At 44.2% G+C, this 26,068-nt stretch overlaps 1 protein-coding gene across 3 annotated transcripts in view; it reads left to right on the top strand.

Annotated features, from left to right (window-relative positions):
• SLC24A5 (solute carrier family 24 member 5) overlaps positions 1–26,068 on the top strand; it is a 112,646-nt gene that overhangs the window by 27,276 nt on the left and 59,302 nt on the right. The window contains exons 2-3 of one of the 3 annotated variants that reach the window (XM_073618672.1): positions 19,409–19,588; positions 23,339–23,422. The exons of 1 other annotated variant lie outside the window; for it this stretch is intronic. In XM_073618672.1, the coding sequence (XP_073474773.1) occupies positions 19,409–19,588; positions 23,339–23,422 (264 nt within the window). The remainder of the gene's footprint in view (positions 1–19,408; positions 19,589–23,338; positions 23,423–26,068) is intronic. One more of the 3 variants, XM_073618673.1, reaches the window with a different exon arrangement.

Here is a 26,068-nt window from a genome sequence, read left to right as displayed (position 1 = left end):
AGAAGGAGTTCAAACCCAAAAAGCACTGGACAGGACAAAAAGGGAAAGGGAAAGGGGGCATACTTTTTTAACCGCCCCAATGCAAACCCTAAACCCCAGTGACATCAGGGTCCCGGTGGGAGGAAGGTTAGTGAATTTTCTCCCACAGTGGGAAAAGATAACCTCAAACAAGTTTGTCTTGAACATTATAAAAAGAGGGTATGCGCTGGAGTTTCACAGCGATCCACCCTCAAAGTTTCTTGTGACAAAGCTTCCAAGGCACTCAGAAAAGGCCAAGGCCTTACCTCTGTTAATAGGGGAAATGGTGGATCAAGAGGTATTGACACCAGTCCCTATTCAGGAACAGGGGGACGGTTTTTACTCGCACATTTTTGTGGTAAAAAAAGCCGTCCGGGAAGTTCAGACTAATCATGAACCTCCGATACAAAAAATTCCGGATGGAGTCCATCTACTCGATAAGGAATCTTCTCCAAAAAGAGGTGTTCATGGCTACCCTGGATTTAAGGGATGCCTATCTGCATATCCCAATAAGGAAGGAATGCCAGAAATTTCTTCGGATGGCGATCCAGATAGACACCAAAGTTTTATCATTTCCAGTGCAGAGCACTTCCTTTCGGACTATCGTCCTCCCCGAGCATCTTTACCAAGGTTCTCGGGGAGGCATTAGTTCTGTTAAGACTACAGTCAGTCACGATTATTCCATATCTAGACGACTTACTCCTCACAGCCCATTCGGAGAAACAACTTCGTCGGGACCTAGAGTTGACACAGCTCAGCCTGAGGCAGTTGGGGTGGATAGTCAGTCTGGAAAAGTCCAAGACTACCCCAACACAGGAAATTTTGTACTTGGGGTACAAGATCCTGTCAGTAGAGCAGAGGATAGTCCTGCCGGAAGAAAAGATATTGAATCTGCGCCAGAAAATGTCTTTTCTTCAAAGCAGCGCCAAGTGTACAGTGAGGGAGGTGATGTCGGTCTTAGGACTGATGACAGCAGCCATTCCAGCTGTACAATGGGCCAGGTTCCACCAAAGAAACCTCCAGAGGTTTCTGTTGGAACAATTAAAAAACAGAGATCTGGAAGAAGAGATTTCAATCCCCTCCAGAGTAAAGCGCTCCCTCTGGTGGTGGAAAGAGTCAGAGAATTTGAACAAAGGGGTTCTCTGGATCTCTCCCCTCACATCCATACTGACTACGGATGCGAGCAGCTGGGGCTGGGGAGCCCACCTCAACTCAGACTGGGCACAAGGCAGGTGGACGGCAGAGGAGAAGCCCCTCTCGTCCAATTGGAAGGAGCTAACAGCTGTCCTCAGGGCTCTGTTATTCTTTCAGAATACAATACAAGGTCATCATCTACAGGTCCATTCAGACAATATGATGGCTGTAGCTTATATAAACAAGCAAGGGGGCACCAGAAGTCATCGACTAATGCTGGTGGCCAGTCGCATGTTTCAATGGGCAGAATCCAATCTGGCATCCATCTCTGCAGCTCACCTGAAAGGGGAGCTCAACAACACTGCAGATTTCTTGAGTCGACAACGAGTGTCGAATCAAGAATGGTCTCTACACCCGGAAGTGTTCAACTACATAGCAGCTTACTGGGGAAAACCAGTAGTGGACCTGTTTGCAAACAAGGAGAATGCAAAAGTTCCAAATTTTTGCTCGCTACACCCAGGAGATCAGGCCTGGGCAGTAGACGCCTTAAGACCCCATGGACCTTCAGTTTAGCGTATGCGTTTCCTCCGCTTCACCTCATCGCGAGGGTTTTAGCGAAGTTTCTAGTAGAGGAAACGTGTTTAATCTTAGTGGCACCGTTTTGGCCCAAGAGACCATGGTTCACAACGTTGCTACGGTTAACAGACCAACCTCCTCTGAGGCTTCCCTGCAGACCAGACCTTCTGTCGCAGGGACCTCTCTTTCATCCACAAGTATCCATGCTGAACCTCTCAGCGTGGTTACTGAGGAAATTTTGAGGAGCAAGGGCCTGACTGACAGAGTGATTCAGACTCTGCTACAGAGTAGAAAACCAACCAGCCGAGGTGAGGTAAACATGGATACAGCAAATATCCTGCAGTTTCTCCAGGAGGGGATAGACAAAGGGCTAACTCCTAGTACTATTAAGGTCCAGATAGCGGCCTTAAGTGTATACTTAGAGAAAAGGTTGCAAGAAGATCCTTTCATTGCTAGGTTCTGTAAAGCAATCTCCAGACGCAAACCAGTTAGAGTTAACATCGCCCCATCCTGGGATCTATCAGTCGTTCTAAAGGCATTTTTAGGGTCACCTTTTGAACCTATCTCAGAGGCCTCTCTAAGACTGGTCACTCTCAAGACCGTACTGCTTGTGGCAATCACTTCAGCACGCAGAGTTAGTGAAATCCAAGCCCTCTCTGTCAGAGAGCCCTTCCTCCAAACTCTGGAAGACAGAGTCATCCTAAAGACAGACCCTGGGTTCTTACCAAAGGTGGCATCTAATTTCCATAGGTCACAAGATATTGTCCTCCCTTCTTTCTGTCAGAAGGCTTCAAACGAGAAAGAAAAGTGTTTTTATTTATTAGATGTGAGGAGGTATATCCTAGAGTATCTTAGGGTAACCAATCCATTCAGAATCTCAGATTCACTTTTTGTTCTTTTTTCCGGACAACGTAAGGGGGGAAAAAAGCTTCAAAAGTCACCATAGCTAGGTGGATTAGGCTAGCTATAGCAGAGGGCTATAAGACAATAAACAAAGATCCTCCTGGGGGTATTAAAGCCCACTCCACAAGGGCATTATCAGCATCCTGGGCAGAAAGCTGGTGCCACCCCGGAGCAAATATGTAAAGCAGCCACGTGGTCAAGCTTTTCCACCTTTACAAGGCATTATCGACTGGACTTAATGTCCAGTCAGGATCAGGCTTTTGGGAGAAAAGTTCTCCAAGCCGTGGTCCCCCCCTAATCTGGTGAGTACTTGGGGATCCTCTCAAGGGCTGTCCTGGAAGACAACTGGGGAAAACTGGAGTTAGACTTACCGGTAACTCCTTTTCCAGTGGTCTTCCAGGACAGCACGATCCCACCCTTTTTTGATTATGTGAATGTACTAACACTATTACCTGTTATGGTTATGTTTTTTTACAGTTCCATCCTTCGGTTCTTGGTGAATGACTGACCAGGGACCTGAGGGACTGCCTTTTGAACTGTTTGGCAATGTGTTTCCTGGGTCGATGGGAGGGACTCCATCTCTCAAGGGCTGTCCTGGAAGACCACTGGAAAAGGAGTTACCGGTAAGTCTAACTCCAGTTTTTACAGTTACCAGGTTAGAGTTACAGAGGAGATCTAGGGCTTGAATTATTGCTCTCTTGCTCTGACGATCGCGGCGATACCTCACATGTGTGATTTGAACACCGTTTACATATGCGGGCGCGACTTCCGTATGCGTTTACTTATAAATTGTGTTTAAAAAAATTTTTTTTTTTACTTTTATTGCTGTCACAAGGAATGTAAACATCCCTTGTGACAGTAATAGGTGGTGACAGGTACTCTTTATGGAGGGATGGGGGGTCTAAAAGACCCCCCATCCCTCCTCTGCACTTCAAAGTATTCAGATCGCCGAAAACGGCGATTCTGAATACTGTGTATTTTTTTAAATTCGGCGCCATTGGCAGCCGAGTAAGCGGGAAGTGACGTCATGACGTCGCTTCCGCGTTTTACAATTAGAAGGCTGGAACGAAACCATTCATGGCTTCGTTCCAGCCCGCCCCCAGCCGCCGGAGGCAGCCGATTGGACACCGGGCCTCCCGATCGCACGGGAGGCCGGTAAGAGCGGCGGGAGGCGGGAGGGGGGGCGTCCCTTCCCGCTCCTCTGGTATAACAGCCGAGCGGCTTTTAGCCGCATCGGTTGTTATATACGGATAGCCGATCGCTGGCTCGAAACAACGGTACCGGGATGATGCCTGCAGCTGCGGGCGTCATCCCGGTATAACCCCCGAAAGCCGAGTACGCACATCTGTGTACGGTCGGCGGGAAGGGGATAAGCATACAGTATTATTTACTACAGGTACTTTTATAGTGCCATCAGTCCATGCCCTCGAGGAGCTTACAATCTAAGGTCCCTAACTCACATTCATACATACAGTGCCTTGAAAAAGTTTTCACACCCCCTTGAAAGTTTTCACATTTTGTCATGTTACAACCAAACACGTAAATGTATTTTATTGGGATTTTATGTGATACGCCAAAACAATTGGCACAAAATTGTGAAGTGGGAGGAAAATGACAAATGGTTTTCAACATTTTTTACAAATAATTATGTGAAAAGTGCGGCGTGCATTTGTATTCAGCCCCCCTGAGTCAATACTTTGTAGAACCACCTTTCATTGCAATTACAGCTGCAAGTCTTTTTTGGAGATGTCTCTACCAGCTTTGCACATCTAGAGAGTGACATTTTTGCCCATTTTTCAAAATAGCTCAAGCTCTGTGAGATTGGATGGAGAGCATCTGTGAACAACAATTTTCAAGTCTTGACACAGATTCTCAATTGGATTTAGGTCTGGATTTTGACTGGGCCATTCTAATACATGAATCAACTCTGAGCAGCTTCCCTGTCCCTGCTGAAGAAAAACATCCCAATATGATGCTGCCACCACCATGTTTCACGGTGGGATTGGTGTGTTCAGGGTGATGTGCGGTGTTGGTTTTCCGCCACGCATAGCGTTTTACTTTTAGGCCAAAAAGTTCAATTTTGGTCTCATCTGCCCAGAGCACCTTCTTCCACATGTTTTCTGTGTCCCCCACATGGCTTCTCGCAAACCGTAAACTGAACTTCTTATGGCTTTCTTTCAACAATGGCTTTTTTCTTGCCACTCTTCCATAAAGGCCAGATTTGTGGAGTACACGACTAATAGTTGTCCTGTGGACAGATTCTTCCACTTATGGATCTCTGCTGCTCCTCCAGAGTTACCATGGGCCTCTTTACTGCTTCTCTGATTAATGCTCTCCTTGCCCGGCCTGTCAGTTTAGGTGGATGGCCATGACTTGGTAGGTTTGCAGTTGTGCCATACTTTCTACTAAACCATATTTTTGGATGATGGATTGAATAGTGCTCTGTGAGATGTTCAATGCTTGGGATATTTTTTTTATAACCTAACCCCGTTTTAAAATTCTCCAAAACGTTATCCCTGACCTGTCTGGTGTGTTCCTTGGCCTTCGTGATGCTGGGTTTTTTTTTTGTTTTACTAAGGTTCTCTAACAAACCTCTGAAGCCTTCACAGAATAGTTGTATTTATACTGAGATTAAATTACACACAGATGGACTCTGTTTACGAATTTTGAAATCCATTTATCATTTTCCTTACACTTCACAATTATGTGCCACTTTGTGTTGGTCTATCACATAAAATACCAATAATATACATTTACGTTTTTGGTTGTAACATGACAAATGTAGAAAATTTCAAGGGGTGTGAATACTTTTTCAAGGCACTGTACACCTACTAGAGCCAATTTAGATGGGAGCCAATTAACCTACAAGCATGTCTTTAAAGTGTGGGAGTAAACTGGAGTACCCGGAAAAAACCCACACAGTCACAGGGAGAACATTCAAACTCCAGGCAGGTAATAGGATTCAAATAGTACTTTCACTATGTAAAACCTTTATCCTAAAAGGAAAAAAAATGTTCTCTATAACTGCCTAGAAAGTGTTAGCTGGTGTTCAGCTCCAATTTGTTAGACAAGTCTATTTACTGTAAATCTGCAAGTCTAACGCTGGCCATAAATGAGTTTTTTTTTTTTTGTCATTTAACCAGCAGGTTGAAAAAAAAAAAAAAAAAAGGTCCCAATTTCTCTATCCACACATTCAATGTGAAATGAGGGGAATCCTCCCCGCTGTGTCTTTGTATTCTGATAGTGGAGATACTTCTCTGACTTCAGCATTAACAGATCAGTCAACAGCCTGTGGTGCTGATCAAGCAGAAATTTTCCAACAGAGCGGTTGAACAGAAGTCGATCGGTAGATCAACTTTTGTTCAACCACAGTGGCCATACATTGATCGAAATTCATCCAGTCCCTACTGAAACCAGCCGAATTTCGATCCACGTGTGGCCAACTAAACACCCTCCCCTCAGAGTGACAATGGTGCCGTCAAAAGGTGTCCGTTTTACTAATTCATCCAGAATGCAGACACCCTAAGACTGGAAGTGTGATACTGGCTGGATCCTCAGGTGAAATAAAGGAACAAAGGCCTAAAAAACAAAACAAATGCAGCCACTACATTCAAAAGATTGGTAAACTGAAACATATTACATTTTTGTTTTAATATTGAAAGTTTACAGTGGGTATAGAAAAGAATCACCCCCCCACCCCCATTAAAATAATCACATTTTGTTGCTTTGCAGCCTGAAATGCAGACAGACACAGTTTTTGTTTTATCCAGCTGTATTCACTAGTGCAACTTATAATATTCAAGTGAAAGATATAACACCAACAGAATCACGGAGTTGGAAAAAGGATCACCCCCCTTATGTCAGTATTTTGTTGAACCACTGGCACTTTAATTACAGCCTTTAGTCTGTTGGGATATGTTTCTACTAACTTGCACATCTAGACTTTGCAATATTTGCCCACTCGTCTTTGCAGAACTGGTCAAGTTCAGTTAAATTTGATGGTGACCATTTGTGGACTGCAGTCTTCAAGTCATTCCACATATTTTCAATGGGGTTCAAGTCTGGGCTCTGACTAGGCTATGCAAGGACATTGTTTTGGGTCATTGTCATGTTGGAAGGTAAACCTTCTTCCATTGACCGCTTTCTGGCAGAGGGCAGCAGAATTATTTTCCTCAAGAATTTGATGGCATTTTGCCCCATCCATTTTTCCTTCTATCCTGACAAGTACTCCAGTCCCTGCTGAAGAGAAACACCCCCATACCAGGATATTACCACCTCCATGCTTTACTGTAGGAATGGTGTTATTTGGATAGTGAGCTGCATTGGATTTCTGCCACACATGTTTGCTGTTGAGACCAAATAATTAAATTTTAGTCTCATCTGGCCACCTTAAACGCACCTAAAGATTATGAGGTCGCATGGAAAAAGGGGTTCTGGTCAGTTGAGACTAAAATTTAATTATTTGGCTGCGTCTGTCTTCATTTCAGGCTGCAAAGCAACAAAATGTGATTATTTTAAAAGTGATTCTTTTTTATGCCCACTGCAGATAGCCTTATCTGAATGAATTTCAAGTAATTGACTCAAAGCAAGATGGTTAGGATGGAAATCGGGCAACTAGAACTTTCAGATCAACAGGCCACCAATGGCAGTGTCTGTTTCTCACACGGCAGGTTTGCATTTACAGGTTTATGACTGCTAATGCGCTGGGGGCTCAATAAAATAAGGGGGTCTGACACTAAATCTAACAGATTGCAACCCTGGAAATTGGATCTCAATATGTGCACAACACAACAAAAGGGGTGTCTCTCCCCTCGTGACCTGAGCTAGAGAACGGTTCAAGGTAGATACTCATAGGCAACCACAAAGATCCCGAAGCCTGGATATTGCAAAGGAACCTACTGAACAGTGACGGCTGGTGCTAAATATTTGGGGGGGGCAGCAAACCAACGCCACCCGTGGCCTCTTCCTGATTGGCCGGGAGGAGAATTAGGAAGACAATAGCGAATATTAATTCACTATTGTCACACAAGTGGGAAGACCCCTATCCAACCTTTTTTTGAAGCCCATTAGAGCCTCATACTCTAATGCCGTGTACACACGACCGGACTTTCTGTCAGAAAAGGTCAGACGGAACGAATCCGTTGGACATTCCGATCGTGTGTGGGCTTCATCGGACCTTTTCTGTCAAAATCTGGCAGACCTTAGAAATAGAACATGTTTTAAATCTTTCCGACTGACTTGATTCCTATAGAAAAAAAAGTTCGTCTGTGCTAGTCATTATGTTCGAAACGATTGGACTTTGGTGGATCGTGTGTAGGCAAGTACGTTTCGTCAGACCTCCGTCAAAGTCCTTCGGAGTTCAGTCTGACCTGAAGTCAGCTCGTGTGTACGCGGCATTATAGGCTCACAAAAAATAAACATTGGAATCCAAGCATCTGGCGCCCTGCATGTAAATCAGGGGCCGAGTGCATTGGATTAGTGGGGCAGCGCCCCTGCGCCCGTATGGACAGACCGCCACTGCTACTGAACATATTCAATGCTGATATTAATGAGGGTTAAGTATAAAACACATCAATGCAATTCCTTTAGAGCAGTCACTACAAGGTGCTTCTAAGCTAGACTCCTATCTTCCTGTGTGTGTGTGTGTGTGTGTGTGTGTGTGTGTGTGTGTTTTCATGCATTTTTTTATTTTTTTTATTTTTTTGTGTTTTTGTCATTAATGGGCCTTATAGCGCACATCAATCCAATTGATGTATCAAAAAAAATGGAAATGTGTACTAGCATCAAGAAAAACAACTAAACGGTGTGCATGCTTTGATGTGCAAGAAAACATATAGGTGTGAATGGGCTATAACCTGTAGGGATGGGCCGAATGAACCCCTGTTCGGTTCACACCAGAACTTTCGAACACTGTGAAAGTTCGGACCCGAATAACGAACCCCATTAAAGTCAATCGGGCCCGAATGTCAAAAATCAAAAGTGCCCATTTTGATGGCTTATATTCAAGTAATTGGGTATACAATGGTTATAGGGGTCCGGGTCTTGACATGTATCAATAAAAAAAAAAAGCTTGTGAAAAGCGTAATTTTTAAATGAGCAGTGATCTTTTTGATTTTTAAAGTGAAAGCATAAAAATGAAAAATTCCTTCCAATGTAGTGCCTGGGGGGTCTCCTTAGTCTACCTGTAAAGTGGCAGATCTGTACCATGTATAGAATCTACTGCAGTAATATTGTATTTATAAAGCCCAAAAAATACATTTTCCCTGCAAGCTGCCTTTATTTTGCTCAGCAACAGCTGGGGAGCCAGTGTGTATGATGAGGCTACAATGTAGTGCACTGGGAATAAGATTAGAGATTTTTTGGATACATTCTGGTGTCACTTTGACTTTGGATAGAAGTAACAGGTGCGTAAAAATTGGTCTTTGGGTGTCTGTGGCGCCTTCCCACCGTAACCATATAGAGGTACTCTTGATGAAAGCAAGAATTGGCCTTGTTGTAAAAAATTGCAATGATATGCACCTGTCAAACAGGTATTTGGGTGTTAATTGTGCCCATGAAACCTATACCAAAAACATTCTTCCAGATGAAATGATTGAACACCCTTAAAGCTAGGCAGCCTCGAAGTCCTGCAGAGATTCCACATCCCAAAAAGACTTAATCAGTGACATCGCATCAGGGGCTTCATAGCTGGTAATCCAGGACTGATTCATTTTTATAAAAGTCAAACGGTCCATGTAGTCTGTGGACAGATGCGTTCTATGATCAGTAATGAAACCTCCGGCAGCACTGAATGCCCGTTCTGAAAGCACGCTGGATGCAGGGCAGCCCAACAACTCAACAGCATACTGGGCAAGTTCTGGCCAGTGGTCTATTCTCATGACCCAGTAAGTCAGTGGATTGTCAGCTGGAAAGCTCTCCATCCCTGTTTTGGCCCCGAGGTAATTGTCCACCATGTGTTGCAGACGCTACCAATGGGATGTGGAAGCTGACAGCCCTGGGCGGCGAGGACTAAAAAAATTCCAAAATGCCTCACTTAGGTGGATGCCTTCTCCAACGCTTCACTCTTGACCAACAGAAGACTCAAAACTATGTTTTCCACAACACTGTAACCTACTGGAGTCAGGAAAAACGTTCAATAAAATCCTCTTAAATGTGTACTCAAGAGATTTTATCTTCTGCACTCTGTGGGGATGGGAAAAGTTCTGAGACCTTCCCCTTATAACTGTGGTCAAGGAGGATTTCCAACCAGTAATCCTTCTCCTTTATGCCACGTATTTTTGGGTCCTTTCGCAGGCTTTGAAGCATGAGTTTGCACATGGGCCTCAAATTTGCTGAGGCTTGAGAAGTGACTCCTCGGGTCACTCAGGCTGACAGCATCTGGAACTTCCTCCTCCCAGCCACGTACTACTCCCAATGGTCCTGGGGTTGGAAAGCCATCTTTTACAGATTGATGCATGTCTTCCTCTTCTTCGAAGCCTATGGAAGTGCCAGAATCCTCCTCCTGATCCTCCTCCCCTCTCTCCTCCTGTGTGTTCTGTGACATAGGAATGATGGTGTCTGGATAAAGTGGGCCTTGAGAGGAAAGGAAGTCCTCCTGCTGCTCTGCCTCCAGTGCCCTGTCAATAATGCCAAGCAGAGTCTGCTCCAGCAGGAACACAACAGGGATTGTGTCACTGATGCATGCACTGTCACTGCTCACCATCCTTGTGGCCTCCTCAAATGGTGACAATACAGTGCATGCATCCTTAATGATCAGCCATTGGTATGGGGGAAAAAAAGCTGAGGCGGCCTGAGCCTGTCGTCCTGCCGTACTGGCACAGGTACTCGTTGATGGCCCTCTGCTGCATGTATAGCCGCTGCAGCATTCCCAAAGTTGAGTTCCACCTGGTGGGCATGTCACAAATCAGGCAGTTTACAGGCAGGTGGAATTCCCGCTGAATTTCAGTCAACTGAGAACTGGCTGTGTATGGCCGCCTGAAATGGCTACAGACTCTTCTGGCCTGCTTTAGTACATCTTGCAACCCTGGTTACGTACTTAGGAAACGCTGCACCACCAAATTGAGGACGTGCCAGGCATGGCACATCAACTTTCCCTGTCTAAGGGCGGACAGGAGGTTTGAGCCATTATGGGACACCACCATTCCTGGCTCCAGCTGGTGTGGTGTGAACCACCTCGGGCCTGTCTCTGCAGAGCTGCAAGAATCTTTGCTCTGGTGTGGTTCCTGTCCCCTAAACGCACCAGCTGAAGCACTGCATGGCACCTTTTAGCCTGACTCTGAGAATAGCCTTTGAATGCTTAGGGGGTACCTGATGTTCATAGGACAATTCTGCAGAGGAGGGCATGGAGGTAACAGAGGAGGAGGGGGAAGAGCTCATAGGTCTGGCATCATCACCACCAGCTGTATAGAGACGTGGGGGCACAACAAGCTGCAGCACCGAGCCCTCTCCTGCATCCTTTTCGAGTTGCAAGCACCGTTACCCAGTGTGCTGTGAACAAAATATATCGTCTCTGCCCATGCTTGCTGGACCACGTGTCAACAGTAAGGTGGATTTTTACAGCTGACTGCCTTGCCCAACGATACCAGAACATTCCCTTCCACGTGATGGTAGAGGGATGGAACGGCCTTACGTGAAAAGTAGTAGTGACTGGGAACCTGCATTGTGGTGCAGCACATTGTGCAAATTCACGGAAGTAGACAGAATCCACCAGGCTGAAAGGCAGAAGTTGGAGAGCCAACAGCTTTGGCAAGCTTGCATTCGGATGCTGGGCATGTGGGTGGCAGGGACTGTTTTTTTTTTTTTTTTTTTCTGCTGCAGCAGATGGGGTAGAAAAACTTGCCGGCTACAGTCTACTGCTGGCAGATGTGCTGCTAGGACCTGGGACACCTGTGCTATACCATCATCCCTGTCAGTGGAGCCTGCTGAAAGGTAATGACTTGGTATCGCAGGGGCAGAAAGAAATGGCTAAGGAGGAGGAGGGACAGATTTGTGCCCCTTTTGTGTGGCTTTTAGGTGCTCTTGCCAACAGGCTGAGTGGTTGGACGTTAAATGCCTTGTTAAGCATGTGGTACCCAAATGGTTGGTGTTTTTGCAACGTTTGATGTGCCTGAGACACAGTTTGCAGATAGCACCAGGGCGATCTGCTGCAGATGTGCTGAAAAAGGTTCAGACAGATGAGCTTTGGGGAGTGGGCCAGGAGATAACAGCTGCAGAATGTGATGGAATAGGGTGGCTGCTCTCTACTCTTTCTTGATGTTGGCCCCCTTGGTGTTCCCGAGACAACGTGGCAATACGCTGCAGCTTAGGGAACATGAATGCCAATTTGTCTACCAGTGTTCATCCCTCTCTCTAGGCTTATGTTCCTGTCATTCTCAACCTCAGAACCAACATCTGAATCCAGTAATGGCTGGGTATCATCAAGGAGCAAGTGGTTGACGCTGTGGTCAAATAACTCAGCTGACTCCTCAATGGCTGATGTTGGGGCTATGGCAGGAATAGATGTGGACAAGGAGGCAGGTTTATCCACTCTGGCAACTGCAGGGAACTGCACACTTGTTTCTGCTTGTGTGACAGAGGATGAGGATGATGAGGAAGGTTTAGTAAGCCAGTCCACCACCTCCTCTGCATGCTGTGGCTGGATAGCACGGGCAAACTCACTAAATAGAGGAAATGATGCCCTGCCTGAGGATTGACCACCACATCCACCTTTGCCTGTGGACACATTTGTGGCTGGCCCCCTTACAGTGCCAAGGGAACGTCTGCCTCTCCTTGTTGTCCTCCCAGACATTATTGGGAGGGAGGGGGCGGTGCTTATAAGCAAATGCAAAGAAAAAGTTGAAATCTGTATGTAAATGCACTTTAATCAATGTAAAGAGGTGTTTGGTGCACTTTAATTTGAGTACTCACGCTACACAGACACACTCCATGGATACACTATAATATACTGCAATATAATGCTCCAAACGTACAGTGACGCACAGAACTATATGGTGTTAAACTGGCAGTAAAGCACGCAAAACTATATGGCGTTAAACTGGCAGGAACGCACACAATGATATGGTGTTAAACTGGCAGTAACGCACACAGAAGTAGCTGCACACTATGCAAAGCTGAATGATGGTCCTCCTCACTACACTCGCACTATCCCTAGACTGACACTAAACTATTATTCTACACTGACAATTGAAGCAAAATAGCACAGTATAGCACACTAACTAACTAATTGCACTGAACAGAGCCCTGTTCTATCTCTCTCCATGCCAAAATCACACTGAAAATGGCTGTCGTCGAAAGAATACTTTTGTACTGTGGGGTGGGAATGAGCCATGATTGGATGAAGTCATGAGTGTCCAATCATGACTATGACAGTGCTCTGTGCCCTGATTAGCTGAAGCTTTCACTGCTTCAGCCAATCAGGGCTTGCAATGCCCTGTTCAGCGCTGCAATGCATTGTGGTCAGTTCGGGGGACCGAACAAGCGGCCGAACGACCCATTTGTTCGGCTGTTCGCCAAACAACGAAAGTTCGGCTCGAACTTATGCTCGGGCTGAACAGTTCGCCCATCCCTAATAACCTGTATGTCAGTATATCTCTTAGGTGCCTCTCAGGAGCATTGAAATGTAAGCACAACCAATAGAGAGGTCCTTTAATTAAAGAAGAACTCCAGCTTTCCCCCCCAAAATAGATGCATTGGGCAAGTAAATGAATCACAACCCCAGTGTCGGATTGTGTGTAACTTGCCTACTTTAGTGGTATACAGCAGGTCTCTGTGTCTGTGATGTCACTCCCTCTTCTGCCTGAATTAAAAAGTTCTCTATCTCCCTCCTTCCTTCCTTTTTCCAGCATTGATACTACGTGTCCCATGATCCTTTGAGCCCCTGTAGTTTCACTTGTAGCAGCTGTGGGAGTTGATGTGGGCGGGTCTAAGGATTGCGGTGGGCGTTTCTGGGCCTTGTGGGTGGTGATTGGGAGAGGAATGAAATTGTATTATCCCCGCCCACACGCCATTCCTCTCTGCAGTGAATAAGGAAGAAGATGGAAGTGGAACTATAGCCAGAAAATTAGAGTGATTGTAAAGGCAATTTTTTTAATAAAAAAAACAAACATGCTGTACTTCCCTGCTCTGTGTAATGGTTTGTTATGCTTCCCTGCTCTGTGTTAGGCTACTTTCACACTGGGGCGGGGCGTTAGCGGTAAAGCGCCACTAGTTTTAGCAACGCTTTACCGCTGTTATAGCAAGACTTTTAACCCCCCGCTATCAGCCGAATAAAGGTTAAAAGCGCCGCTGTCAAATGGCTTTGCAGGCGCTTTGGCAGCGCTGCCTATTGGTTTAAATGGCAGGGGCGGTGTAGGAACGGTGTATACACTGCTCCTACACCGCCCCAAAGATGCTGCTTGCAGGAATTTTTATTCCTGTCCTGCAAGCACTCGGGCTTTCACACTGGGAAGGCACGAGAGTCGCTTTCAGGCACTTTTCAGGCATTTTTGCGCTAAAAATAGTGCCTGTAAAGTGCCTCAGTGTGAAAGGTGGTCTAATGGTTTGTCATGCTTCCCTGCTCTGTGTAATGGTTTTGCAGAGAACAGCATATACGGTATATACAACTCCAATCTTCAACTCCAGCACATCACTTGCTTGCAGACTATCTCTCCTCAACACCTCCAGCACATCACTTACTTGCACTTCCTGGACCAGCTGGCACGGATTTGTATGCCTGACACTGTCTCAGCCAGGCCTAGGGTGAATGCCCTTTGCAGGCAGGCACCGTGGGCCCCTTTAGTGTAACAAAATGATAGTAGTCCTAAGTGCTAGCTGTCCACGTGGCTACTGAGCCCAGTAGCACATCGTCAGGCCCTGCCAGCCCTCATGGCTGCAGCTGCCTCTCTCCACTGTCCGTGACACCCCAGTTCACTCCACTGGCTCTGCACCCATCTTAGACTGCACTCTCCCAGTCCTCTCTGCAATGCCTCCCCAGTCCTCTCCTGACTGTGTGTCACTCAACAGCCCTCTTGGCTGCAACCAGTTGTTTCTCTCCTGGAGACTTTGCCTGGTAGTGCCCTCCCGCTGTCCTCTCTTGCTCCAGTGCCACCTGTCCAGGACACATCCATGTGTCATGAGAAGGGTCCTGTCTCCCTCAAAGGCTCAAACAGCCTAGCACTCCATCTCCAGCTTCCACTCGAACAACTCCTCCCCAGCTGGGTTGACCCTGGGTATTTAAGGAGGCCTGCCATCTGCCAATCCAGATTAGGGATTGGTCAGGGCTCCTTAGAACACCTCATACAGCAACATCTCCCCTCTCCTCCTCCCTTTCAGAAAACAATAGAACATTCTGAAAAGAGGTGGGAGGTCTTGGTGATGTGGCCTGTGAGTCACTCAGCTCTACTCTGATTCACTCCCAACCCTGATCAAAACACACCAAGGCTTGGCTGCCAGCCAAGCCTGGAAATTTACCTACTCTCACAAAAAAAAAAAACATACACTAGAGGGTGCTAAAAATGCATGCTTTACCATGCATTTAAAAAACGAGCAGCAATGTATGTCACGTCAGTGTAACCATTTACATGTTTCCAAATGCACAGCAACCAATAAAGAAAACACGTGCTTTGCCATGCGTTTCGAAAGCAAGCGGCAACATGTGTGGCATTTTGCATTACCATTCGTTCACATCTGCGTATTTCCAAATGCACGGCAATCATTGAAACATAGAAAAGTGACGACAGCAGAGAAGCCGAGTAGTCCATCAAGCAGTGGAGTTTTTCGCATGGTTATTATGATATCCTTAGGCATCATGGAGTAACGGGAGTGAGTGAGAAGATTGTCCTTTCTCCCTGGGGAAGATCTGTTTTTATAAAAAGTGTTTCTGACCGCTCCTTGGTGAGGGTCACATGAAAGCTGTTAATTCTTGCATGAGTGTGAGAGGTGTCACCTTGGCTATCCCTGAAGATCAGTTTCCATCACGGCATGTGGGACTTGGGATCAGGTCAGTAGGATCGATACTGTATCAGATACTAATCAAGTCTGTCCATTGTGTGGGGAGTTTAAAAAGACCGTGCTTGCCATTGCAAGTATTATGATGGATACTCACTTCGGGGCTGTATATTTTAGTGTAAAGACTGCTACACCGGCAGCGTGGGGCATCATGGCAACTATGTGCAGTGGGGGTTCGAAGGGCTGGCTAGAATATTTGGACTTAGTTCACCTTTTCATTGTTTTTGAAAAGGTGAACTTATCCTTAAAAGATTATCCACATCCAAGAAAACAGAATATTGCAGTTTAACAGTTCTTAGATGTGGTGGCTGTATTAGTTTTATTTTTTGGGGTATTTTTCTCTGCTTTTCATCTGATGATCTTGATTGGATGTAGTCACTGTTTGGCCAACAATTTTTCACCTAGCTCCTTCAATTTTTCAGTTAAAATTTGTTCAGCCGTTTGGTGCTGACAGGGCCACCCACTTTTGAATTTTGACTGATTAAACAGGAATCAGCTGAAATTATAGCCACATATGGCCATCTCAACCCCTGTATGCCTAATGCAGGAAAATATAATCCTAGACTTTCCCCTCTGCTAAAACCTTTAAGAACAGATACAGTGGGGACGGAAAGTATTCAGACCCCCTTACATTTTTCACTCTGTTATATTGCAGCCATTTGCTAAAATCATTTAAGTTCATTTTTTTCCCTCATTAATGTACACACAGCACCCCATATTGACAGCAAAACACAGAATTGTTGACATTTTTGCAGATTTATTAAAAAAGAAAAACTGAAATCTCACATGGTCCTAAGTATTCAGACCCCTTGCTGTGACACTCATAGATTTAACTCGGGTGCTGTCCATTTCTTCTGATCATCATTGAGATGGTTCTACACCTTCATTTGAGTCCAGCTGTGTTTGATTATACCGATTGGACTTGATTAGAAAAGCCACACACCTGTCTATATAAGACCTTACAGCTCACAGTGCATGTCAGAGCAAATGAGAATCATGAGGTCAACTGCCTGAAGAGCTCAGAGACAGAATTGTGGCAAGGCACAGATCTGGCCTAGGTTACAAAAAAATTTCTGCTGCACTTAAGGTTCCTAAGAGCACAGTGGCCCCTGTTGGGACTGTATTGGACAGGTAATGAGCAGTGCCTGGTTTTCTCCACACATAGCACTTAGAATTAAGGCCAAAAAGTTCTATCTTGGTCTCATCAGACCAGAGAATCTTATTTCTCACCATCTTGGAGTCCTTCAGGTGTTTTTTTTTAGCAAACTCCATGAGGGCTTTCATGTGTCTTGCACTGAGGAGAGGCTTCCGTTGGGCCACTCTGTCATAAAGCCCCGACTGGTGGAGGGCTGCAGTGATGGTTGACTTTCTACAACTTTCTCCCATCTCCCGACTGTATCTCTGGAGCTCAGCCACAGTGATCTTTGGGTTCTTCTTTACCTCTCTCACCAAGGCCCTTCTCCCCCAATAGCTCAGTTTGGCCTGACAGCCAGCTCTAGGAAGGGTTCTGGTCGTCCCAAACGTCTTCCATTTAAGGACTGTGGGGGCCACTGTGCTCTTAGGAACCTTAAGTGCAGCAGAAATTTTTTTGTAACCTAGGCCAGATCTGTGCCTTGCCACAATTCTGTCTCTGAGCTCTTCAGGCAGTTGACCTCATGATTCTCATTTGCTCAGACATGCACTGTGAGCTGTAAGGTCTTATATAGACAGGTGTGTGGCTTTTCTAATCAAGTCCAATCGGTATAATCAAACACAGCTGGACTCAAATGAAGGTGTAGAACCATCTCAATGATGATCAGAAGAAATGGACAGCACCCGAGTTAAATCTATGAGTGTCACAGCAAGGGGTCTGAATACTTAGGACCATGTGATATTTCAGTTTTTCTTTTTTAATAAATCTGCCAAAATGTCAACAATTCTGTGTTTTTCTGTCAATATGGGGTGCTGTGTGTACATTAATGAGGAAAAAAAATGAACTTTAAATGATTTTAGCAAATGGCTGCAATATAACAAAGAGTGAAAAATTTAAGGGGGTCTTAATACTTTCCGTCCCCACTGTATGTATCTTGGTAAAAAGTTTAAAAAATATTTGTATTGGGTTCTAGAATATGCACAAAAACATGAATAATTATATAATTTAAAATAATAATTATGGTGGTTGCTTATAATAACCACTTGCAAACCCGCCGCCCACAATGTACTCCAGATGGGCATCCTGTACTGGGAAAGTGCCGTACTGGTATGCCGCTGCCTGTTTCTGGATTTGGGGTATGTGGATACTGTTCGGCTGTGTCCAATCACAGCCCACAGCTCTCTGTTGACATTCAACACAGAGCTCTGTACTGAGGAAACTACCTCCTTGCTTTTTTTTTTTTTTTTTTTATCCCTGCAAAGCAGATGTTAACCCCTTCCCAGCCAGTGTCAGTAAAGTGACAGTGTATAGTATTAGCACTGATCACTGTATTGGTGTCCCTGGTAAAGTCAATAACAGTTCCCACTCAGTGCCAGTGTCAGATTGCCCACCGCCCCACTAAAAGTTGTTGATCATCAGTAGCATAAAAAAATAAATACAATTTCAGTATATATTGTATACCATAGTTTGGAGACACTATGGAGTTGATTTACTAAAGACAAACAGACTGTGTATTTTGCAAAGAGCAGTTGCTCCAGAGCTTGGTAAATGAGGTAAAGCTGCACTTTGCAAAGAGTACCCAATCACGTGCAAGGAAAAGTTAAACAGCGTTATTGCTTGCACATGATTGGATAATAATAGTCAGCGGAGCTTCTGCTCATTTACTGAGCTCTGGAGTAGCTGCACTTGCAGAGTGCAACTGCATTTTGCAAAGTGCACAGCCGTTTTGCCTTTAGTAAATTAACCCCATAACTTTTATGCAAACCAATTTAATATACACTTATTGGGACTTTGGGACTTATTGGGAAAAAAAAAAAAAATTTTTCTACATGAATTTTGGCCAAAATGTATTCTGCTACGTCTTTTTTGTAAAAAAAAAAAAAAAAAAAAAAAAACGTAGCAGAATACATTTTGGCCAAAATTCATGAAGAAAATTTTTGTATTTTTTTTTTTTTTTTTTTAATTGGGTATGTTTTATAGCAGAAAGTTTAAAAAAAATAAATATATAAATAAAAAAAATAAATATATAAATAATTTTAAAAAATTTCATTTCATATAATTAATAATTTCATAAATTTCTTTTGGGTACAGTATTGCATGACCGTGCAATTACCAGTTAAAGTAGTGCAGTGTTAAATTGCAAAAAAAGACCTGGTCATGAAGGGTGTAAAACCTTTCTGGAGCTGACTGAGGTGGATAATTATTAGTAGCACTGGTCCCTATTAGTCTAGCTATACTGACATTTCTTCTGTTGCCTTGCCTTGATAATTTATATAACGATCAATGACACATTTTGCCACAGTTGACGCTGTCATTTGCTACAGAGAGAGTTAAATGGGGGCCCCATCAAAATTTAGCTATGGGCCCCTATGATTCTTATGTACGCCTCTGCTGTGACGAATGTAGCAGTAGGGGAAATTCTTCTTTTGCTTGGTTACACATTGACATATTGAACAGAGCTAGAAAGTCAGATATGGAACACTTACAGTTGACGTTCCCAAGAGATATAGAAAGTCAATGGGTGATTTGATTACACCAGTATCCATCTATTATTAAAATATCAATTCTAGATATACTTGGCCTTTTGAGAGTGAAATCCAAGCAAAAGCGTGTCATTTATCTCGGAGTGAGTCTTGTCTAAGCCATGTTTATCTCTTTCAGAAAATGATACACTCTGCATTGTCTCTCCATCCTCTGAGTTTCCCAAAGGATTATTCACAGAACAGGAAAGAAAAGATGGCGGGATTGTCATTCATTTCCTAGTCATCCTATACATGTTTCTGGCTGTGGCCATCATCTGTGAGGACTATTTCATCCCTTCTCTAGAAATCATCAGTGAACGTAAGTGCTAAGTACAAGTGCCATCAAAAGGCATTGAAGTGTAAAACGCATCTGGAGACTTTCATTTTGCTGCATTTTTCACTGAATAGAAGACATTAATTCAAAGTTATTGCCGGGTACTAAGTACCATTAAAGTGGTGTTAAACCCAAAACCAGAAATGTAATATATTGGCGCTTACCAGTTCTTAAATGTGTTGGTTGCATTGCTTTTCCTTCTTTTTTTATTTATTTATTTTTTATATTTTTTTTTCTTTTATTTTGCCTTTTCCTTCTCCTAGTGATCCAGCCAGTAACATATTTCCTGTCTTAGGGTGTTTGCATTCTGGATGGAGGAGCCACGTAGACACCTCCTGGATAGCAGCATTGTCTTTCAGTCTAGGGAGAGCGTAATGTTAGACTAGCAGAATTAGATGGACTTGATTACAGTGGTGGCCCATCCATAGGGGGCGCTCAGGGGGGCAGAGCACTGCCCCCCGAGCCCACCCACTTGTGTGACAATAGCAAATTAATATACACTATTGCCTTCCTGTATCTCCTCCCGGCCAATCGGAAAGCAGTTCCTGAAACACGATTGGCCAGGAAGTCTTAGGACTCCCCACCAATCAGGTCTCAGTCAGGACTCGCTTCCTGTTCGGCCAGGAGGAGAAGCAATGGCCTTGAAGTGAGGAGCTGCAGCCCGGATCCATGTCTGCCTGATCTGCCTCCTTCCTAAGGTAAGGAGGCCTCTGATCGCCACTGCATTCCCGTCCGTCTCCCGCAGGGGGATTGCAGTATTCCCATTAGTCTCCCATGTGGAGGGGGTTGGGGAGAATCGCAGTTGGTTTGCCCCCCCCCCCCCCCCCCCCAAATATTGAGCACCAGCCGCCACTGCTTGATTAACAAATTAAATCTGAACTCCAGCTAACACTTTATAAACAGTTACAGCCAGTGGAGGATTAAGGTGGTTATGGGTCCCTAGGCTACCTTTTGTGTGACCCCCTCCTAAGCATGCTTTACCAGAAAATAAATTATTTAGTGCCATGTGTAAAAGGGTAGACCTATATTACACGCCTCAAGTGCAACTCTCAGGTCTACAGCCCAAACACATTCAGACATGAGCCTACTATAAACGGCAATGCCACAGAAAAAAAAAGAATTCAAAATACACCTGCAAGCTGGTAACAGATTTTGCCTTTCTAAACCAACAGTTAGGCCAAAAACGTCTGCAGCAGCTCCTGTTTAACTGAGGCAAAATCACAACATCCTGACAGAGACCAATCGAAACACTGTGTAATATTCCAATAAAATAAAAGCCATACAAAATACCATAAACAGCAGCAGCAGCACATAAAAGCAAGCAATTATCAACAGCAGAACAATCATACGTTCCAACGGCAGGAAGTGCCAGCATCCATTGGTGCAGCCTGTCCATCGGACACCACTGCAATCCAGGAAACGGACCAGACTCGCTCCCAGGATATCCGGCAGCTTTGCCAACATGCTTGTGAGTACCTTTTTACAGTTTTATTAAACTCCATGTTTTTTACTGCACTTAGAGTGGCGCCTTTGTTTCATTTTCAGAGTGCATATAACACGCACCCTAACATTAAGAGGGAAGTTTCTTGAAAAAAAACTTCCCACAGTCCCCTGCACAGTACACAGACCCCTTTCCCTGCACAGTACACAGAGCCCCTGCACATAACACAACCCCCTTTCCCTGCACAGTACACAGACCCCCTGCACATAACACAGCCCCCTTTCCCTGCACAGTACACAGACCCCCTGCACATAACACAGACCCCTTTTCCTGCACAGTACACAGACATCTGCATAGTACACAGACCCCTTTGCCTGCATATCACACAGGCCTCTTTCATTATAAAGCCCCCCTGCACTCCCAGGAGACCCCCAGTCTCCTGGGAAAGAATACTCTAAAGTTGAGAAAACCTCACTGCCAGCCCTTTCTCATACACCGCTCCTCCTGTGTCACTCATTGTAAATCAAAGCTTCTAAATACCTCAATTAACACCGTTCTTCGTGACCAGGTTATGTGACTGCTGTTTCATTGACGGTCACATGACCGCTCTCCTCCTGCAATCAAAGGCTACACTTGGGAAGGAGGTGGAGGAGGAGAGCGGCCAGACAGAGCGGCTTTAATTAAGGTATTAAGAGACTTCCATTTACATTGAGAGTGACACACGAGGAGAATGAGAAAGGGCTGGCAGTAATGTTTTCTCAACTGTAAAGTATGCTGGCAGTGTTGTCCCAGGGCTAGGAGAGGCGGTACAGCTGGCCTGACACCCCCCCCAATGGGTGGCACCCGCTGGATCCCTGCCCCCTGTTGGTAAAAAAAAACATTTATCGGCGTATTCGTATAACACGCAGGCATGGTTTTTATTCTACATATACATAAATATCATGGCCAATCGGGGGCCCTTGCACACATGGGGCCCTAGGCTGCAGCCTAGACCAGCCTGTGCATTAATCCGCCCCTGGTTACAGCAAATGTTTTTTTTTTTTTCTTTTGAGATAAAGTTTCTAACTAAGTGAATAAAAGCTGACCATTTACCCCTGCAGTGGTAAATGGTTTGTCTCAACCCTCTAAGTGCTACTTTGTCTTTACAGCTTGGTCTGTTAAAGGAAGTTGAAATATAGACTTACTGACAGGATAACAGGTGAAAATAATAGATAAAAAGCATACAAAATAAACCTATTGCAGCCACCACATCTAGAGAAACGGTGAGCTACTATTTAATAAACTTTTGGTTTTGGGTTTAATCTCGCTTCAGCCATATCATAATTTAATACACACTATAAATGGTGTAAAAAGTATAATTCTGAACTTAAAGTGGAGTTTTAGTCAGAAAATCAAGTCCTGTTAGATCACTTCAGGCTGGCTCCTTTTGCAGGTATAGCTATGTAAAACATTACAAATAAGTGACTATACTGTTTAAAATCCAGTAATACACTGTCTCTCCCTCCTCTGCACATGCTCAGTTGCTTTCTATTTTTAGGCACTGCCAAAAATGTAGAGGCCGATCTGCTGATAGCCTAAACATTTACTGCTGTTCAGGGGCTCTGGGCTTCAGCAAAATGGCCGCCTCCAGCAAGAAGAAACCGGAACAATGCTGGAGGCAATTTTACAGCGCACACTAATTTTGGTAGCATATTTATTAATGTGGAATGTATGTTCCTTGCTAAAGAACATTATTTTTAGCAGGTTGTTATGGATAAAGTTCTGCTTTAAGCTGCCCATAGATGATGATTTTTTTTTTTTATTAATTTTTTTTTTTTTCCAAGCAGCCAGCAGGCTGATAAGAAAAAAAAGGAATGGATTCCTCCATCCACACAAGTGGGGTAGATGGAAAAATCTTCCTCACTTGGGACAGTTAATTGTGACAGTGGGACGACTCTACTGTGCTGTCAGGATACATTGATCAGTGCCTGCAGCCTGCTGATCGAGCATTTTTTTCCAACAAGCCCCTTCGCATCGACTGCTGTTGAGTTGAACAGTAACACATGGATCCAAATGTTGCCGATGTTCAATTCATCTATGGCCAGCTTTAGACCTAGACCAAAGTAACATTTAAAAGAGAATGCATTTTGAAGATGTATTAATAGATTTTAAAGCTTAATTCTACACATGCAATTTTATTTATATACAATGGAGTATGCAGCCAAAGTAGTATCTGAAGATGTTGAATCATATGGTAAATCTACAACCATTCTCCTGAACACTGACTCTCTGATTTTGTCTGTGTCACATGTAAGGCCTTGGCCTCTCCCAGGATGTGGCTGGAGCTACTTTCATGGCTGTGGGAAGTTCGGCACCAGAATTCGTCACTGTATTTCTAGGTAATATGTTTTTTTAAAATGAATGTTAGGATAGCTAGAACATTAAATCCAAACTCTAGGTGAAATGTTGTACTATAATTTGTTGCTCTATGTATGGAGCACTACAACACAGGTGTGCTTCCTTAGCGCCTTGGGGTGCCGTTTACAATGAATTGCATCACAATGCATGTTAAGTGTGTTATCTCGTGTTGTGGTAAGCCACGCATTACTGCAACATGGAAGTGTAAATCTGCCTTAAAGAGTCTGTTACTTTGCTCGTTCTTTACCCAAACACTTGATACCCACATACCATGTGCTTGCCCTCCACTCCGCCCTAATCCTGTTTAAGCTTCCTGTCAAAACACATGGTAACCTCTTCAACAGTAAATGGATTTAAACATACAGTGCCTTGCAAAAGTCCCCCCCCCCCCCTTGGCTTTTTACCTATTTTGTTACATTACAGCCCTTAGTTCAATGTTTGTTTTTGTTTGGTTTTTTTTTTATCTGAATTATATGTGATGGATCAGAACACAATAGTTTAAGTTGGTGAAGAAAAATATATACATAAAACTATTTTTCAGAAATTAAAAAACGATAATTGGCATGTGTGTATGTATTCACCCCCTTTGTTATGAAGCTCATAAAAAGCTCTGGTGCAACCAATTACCTTCAGAAGTCACATAATTAGTGAAATGATGTCCACCTGTGTGCAATCTAAGTGTCACATGATCTGTCTTTACATATACACACCTTTTTGAAAGGCCCCAGAGGCTGCAACACCTAAGCAAGAAGCACTACTAACCAAACACTGCCATGAAGACCAAGGAACTCTCCAAACAAGTAAGGGACAATGTTGTTGAGACGTACAAGTCAGGGTTGGGGTATAAAAAATTATCTAAATCTTTGATGATCCCTAGGAGCACCATCAAATCTATCATAACCAAATGGAAAGAACATGGCACAACAGCAAATCTGCCAAGAGATGGCCACACACCAAAACTCACGGACTGGGCAAGGAGGGCATTAATCAGAGAGGCAGCACAGAGACCTAAGGTAACCCTGGAGGAGCTGCAGAGTTCCACAGCAGAGACTGGAGTATCTGTACATAGGACGACAATAAGCTGCACGCTCCATAGAGTTAGGCTTTATGGCAGAGTGGCCAGAAGAAAGCCATTACTTTCAGCAAAAAACAAAATGGCTTGTTTTGGGTTTGCGAAAAGGCATGTGGGAGACTCCAAATATGTATGGAGGAAGGTGCTCTGGTCTGATGAGACTAAAATAGTACTTTTTGGCTAACAAAGAAAACGCTATGTCTGGCACAAACCCAACACATCACATCACCCAAAGAAGACCATCCCCACAGTGAAACATGGTGGTGGCAGCATCATGCTGTGAGGATGTTTTTCAGCAGTCAGGACTGGAAAACCGGTCAGAGTTGAGGGAAAGATGGATGGTGCTAAATACAGGGATATTCTTGAGCAAAACCTGTACCGCTCTGTGTGTGATTTGAGGCTAGGACAGAGGTTCACCTTCTAGCAGGACAATGACCCCAAACACACTGCTAAAGCAACAATTGAGTGGTTTAAGGGGAAACATGTAAATGTGTTGGAATGGCCTAGTCAAAGCCCAGACCTCAATCCAATAGAAAATCTGTGGTCAGACTTAAAGATTGCTGTTCACAAGCACAAACAATCCAACTTGAAGGAGCTGGAGCAGTTTTGCAAGGAGAAATGGGCAAAAATCCCAGTGGTAAGATGTGGCAAGCTCAAAGACTTATCCAAAGCGACTTGGAGCTGTGATGGCTGCAAAAGGTGGCTCTACAAAGTATTGACTTTAGGGGGGTGAATAGTTATGCACGTTGACTTTTTCTGTTATTTTGTCCTATTTGTTGTTTGCTTCACAAAAAAAAAAAAAAAAAATCTTCAAAGTTGTGGGCATGTTCTGTAAATTAACCATGTTAATTCCAGGTTGTGAGGCAACAAAACACAAAAAATGCCAAGGGGGATGAATACTTTTGCAAGGCACTGTACTTGAGACAAACCTAGATCTATACTCAGGCAAAAGTTTAGCAAAAACTGAAAAAAAAAGCATGGTATAAATATTTAAAAAAAGGGGTGGACTCAATTGGCCACTTGGTCTTTTTTTTCTGAGGACACTTCTTCTGTTTCCTCTTTGTGTTCGTGTTTGGGCCTAGCAACTGGACACTCATCCTGGAAAAGGACACATGCTCCTCCAGGGAGTGCTGTGAAGGGGAATATCAGTGAGTTGGGGGGGTTCTTCTTACAAGAGAATCAATATAGGGAAAGCAACAGACTTTCTTTAAGGGTGTATTCTGAAACATGTAAACTATGGTAAGGGCGATTAATTATATCCAAGGTGCTGATATAAATCCAGTTAGCCCGCTGCAGCAATATGACAACCTTATGCACCCACAGGGGTTCACAGTGTGAACACCCAATGCGATCCGATTCCAGTGCAGGGGAAAAAAAGGTTCCTGCACCTTTTTCGTGTGAATCCAATGCAAACTCAGCCATACAACTGGCTGAATTTGCATTGCACAGACATCACATGTAGTCTGCACAGCAATGCGGTGCAAATCAAACGCAATGTCTGTGTTCGCAATAGTGTGAACCTAAGGTACCTCTTTTTAACCAAGCTACTGTTATA

This window comes from Aquarana catesbeiana, linkage group LG03 (genome assembly GCF_042186555.1).
Source record: "Aquarana catesbeiana isolate 2022-GZ linkage group LG03, ASM4218655v1, whole genome shotgun sequence".
NCBI lineage: Eukaryota > Metazoa > Chordata > Amphibia > Anura > Ranidae > Aquarana > Aquarana catesbeiana.
This window is presented reverse-complemented; position numbering and strand designations above follow the sequence as displayed.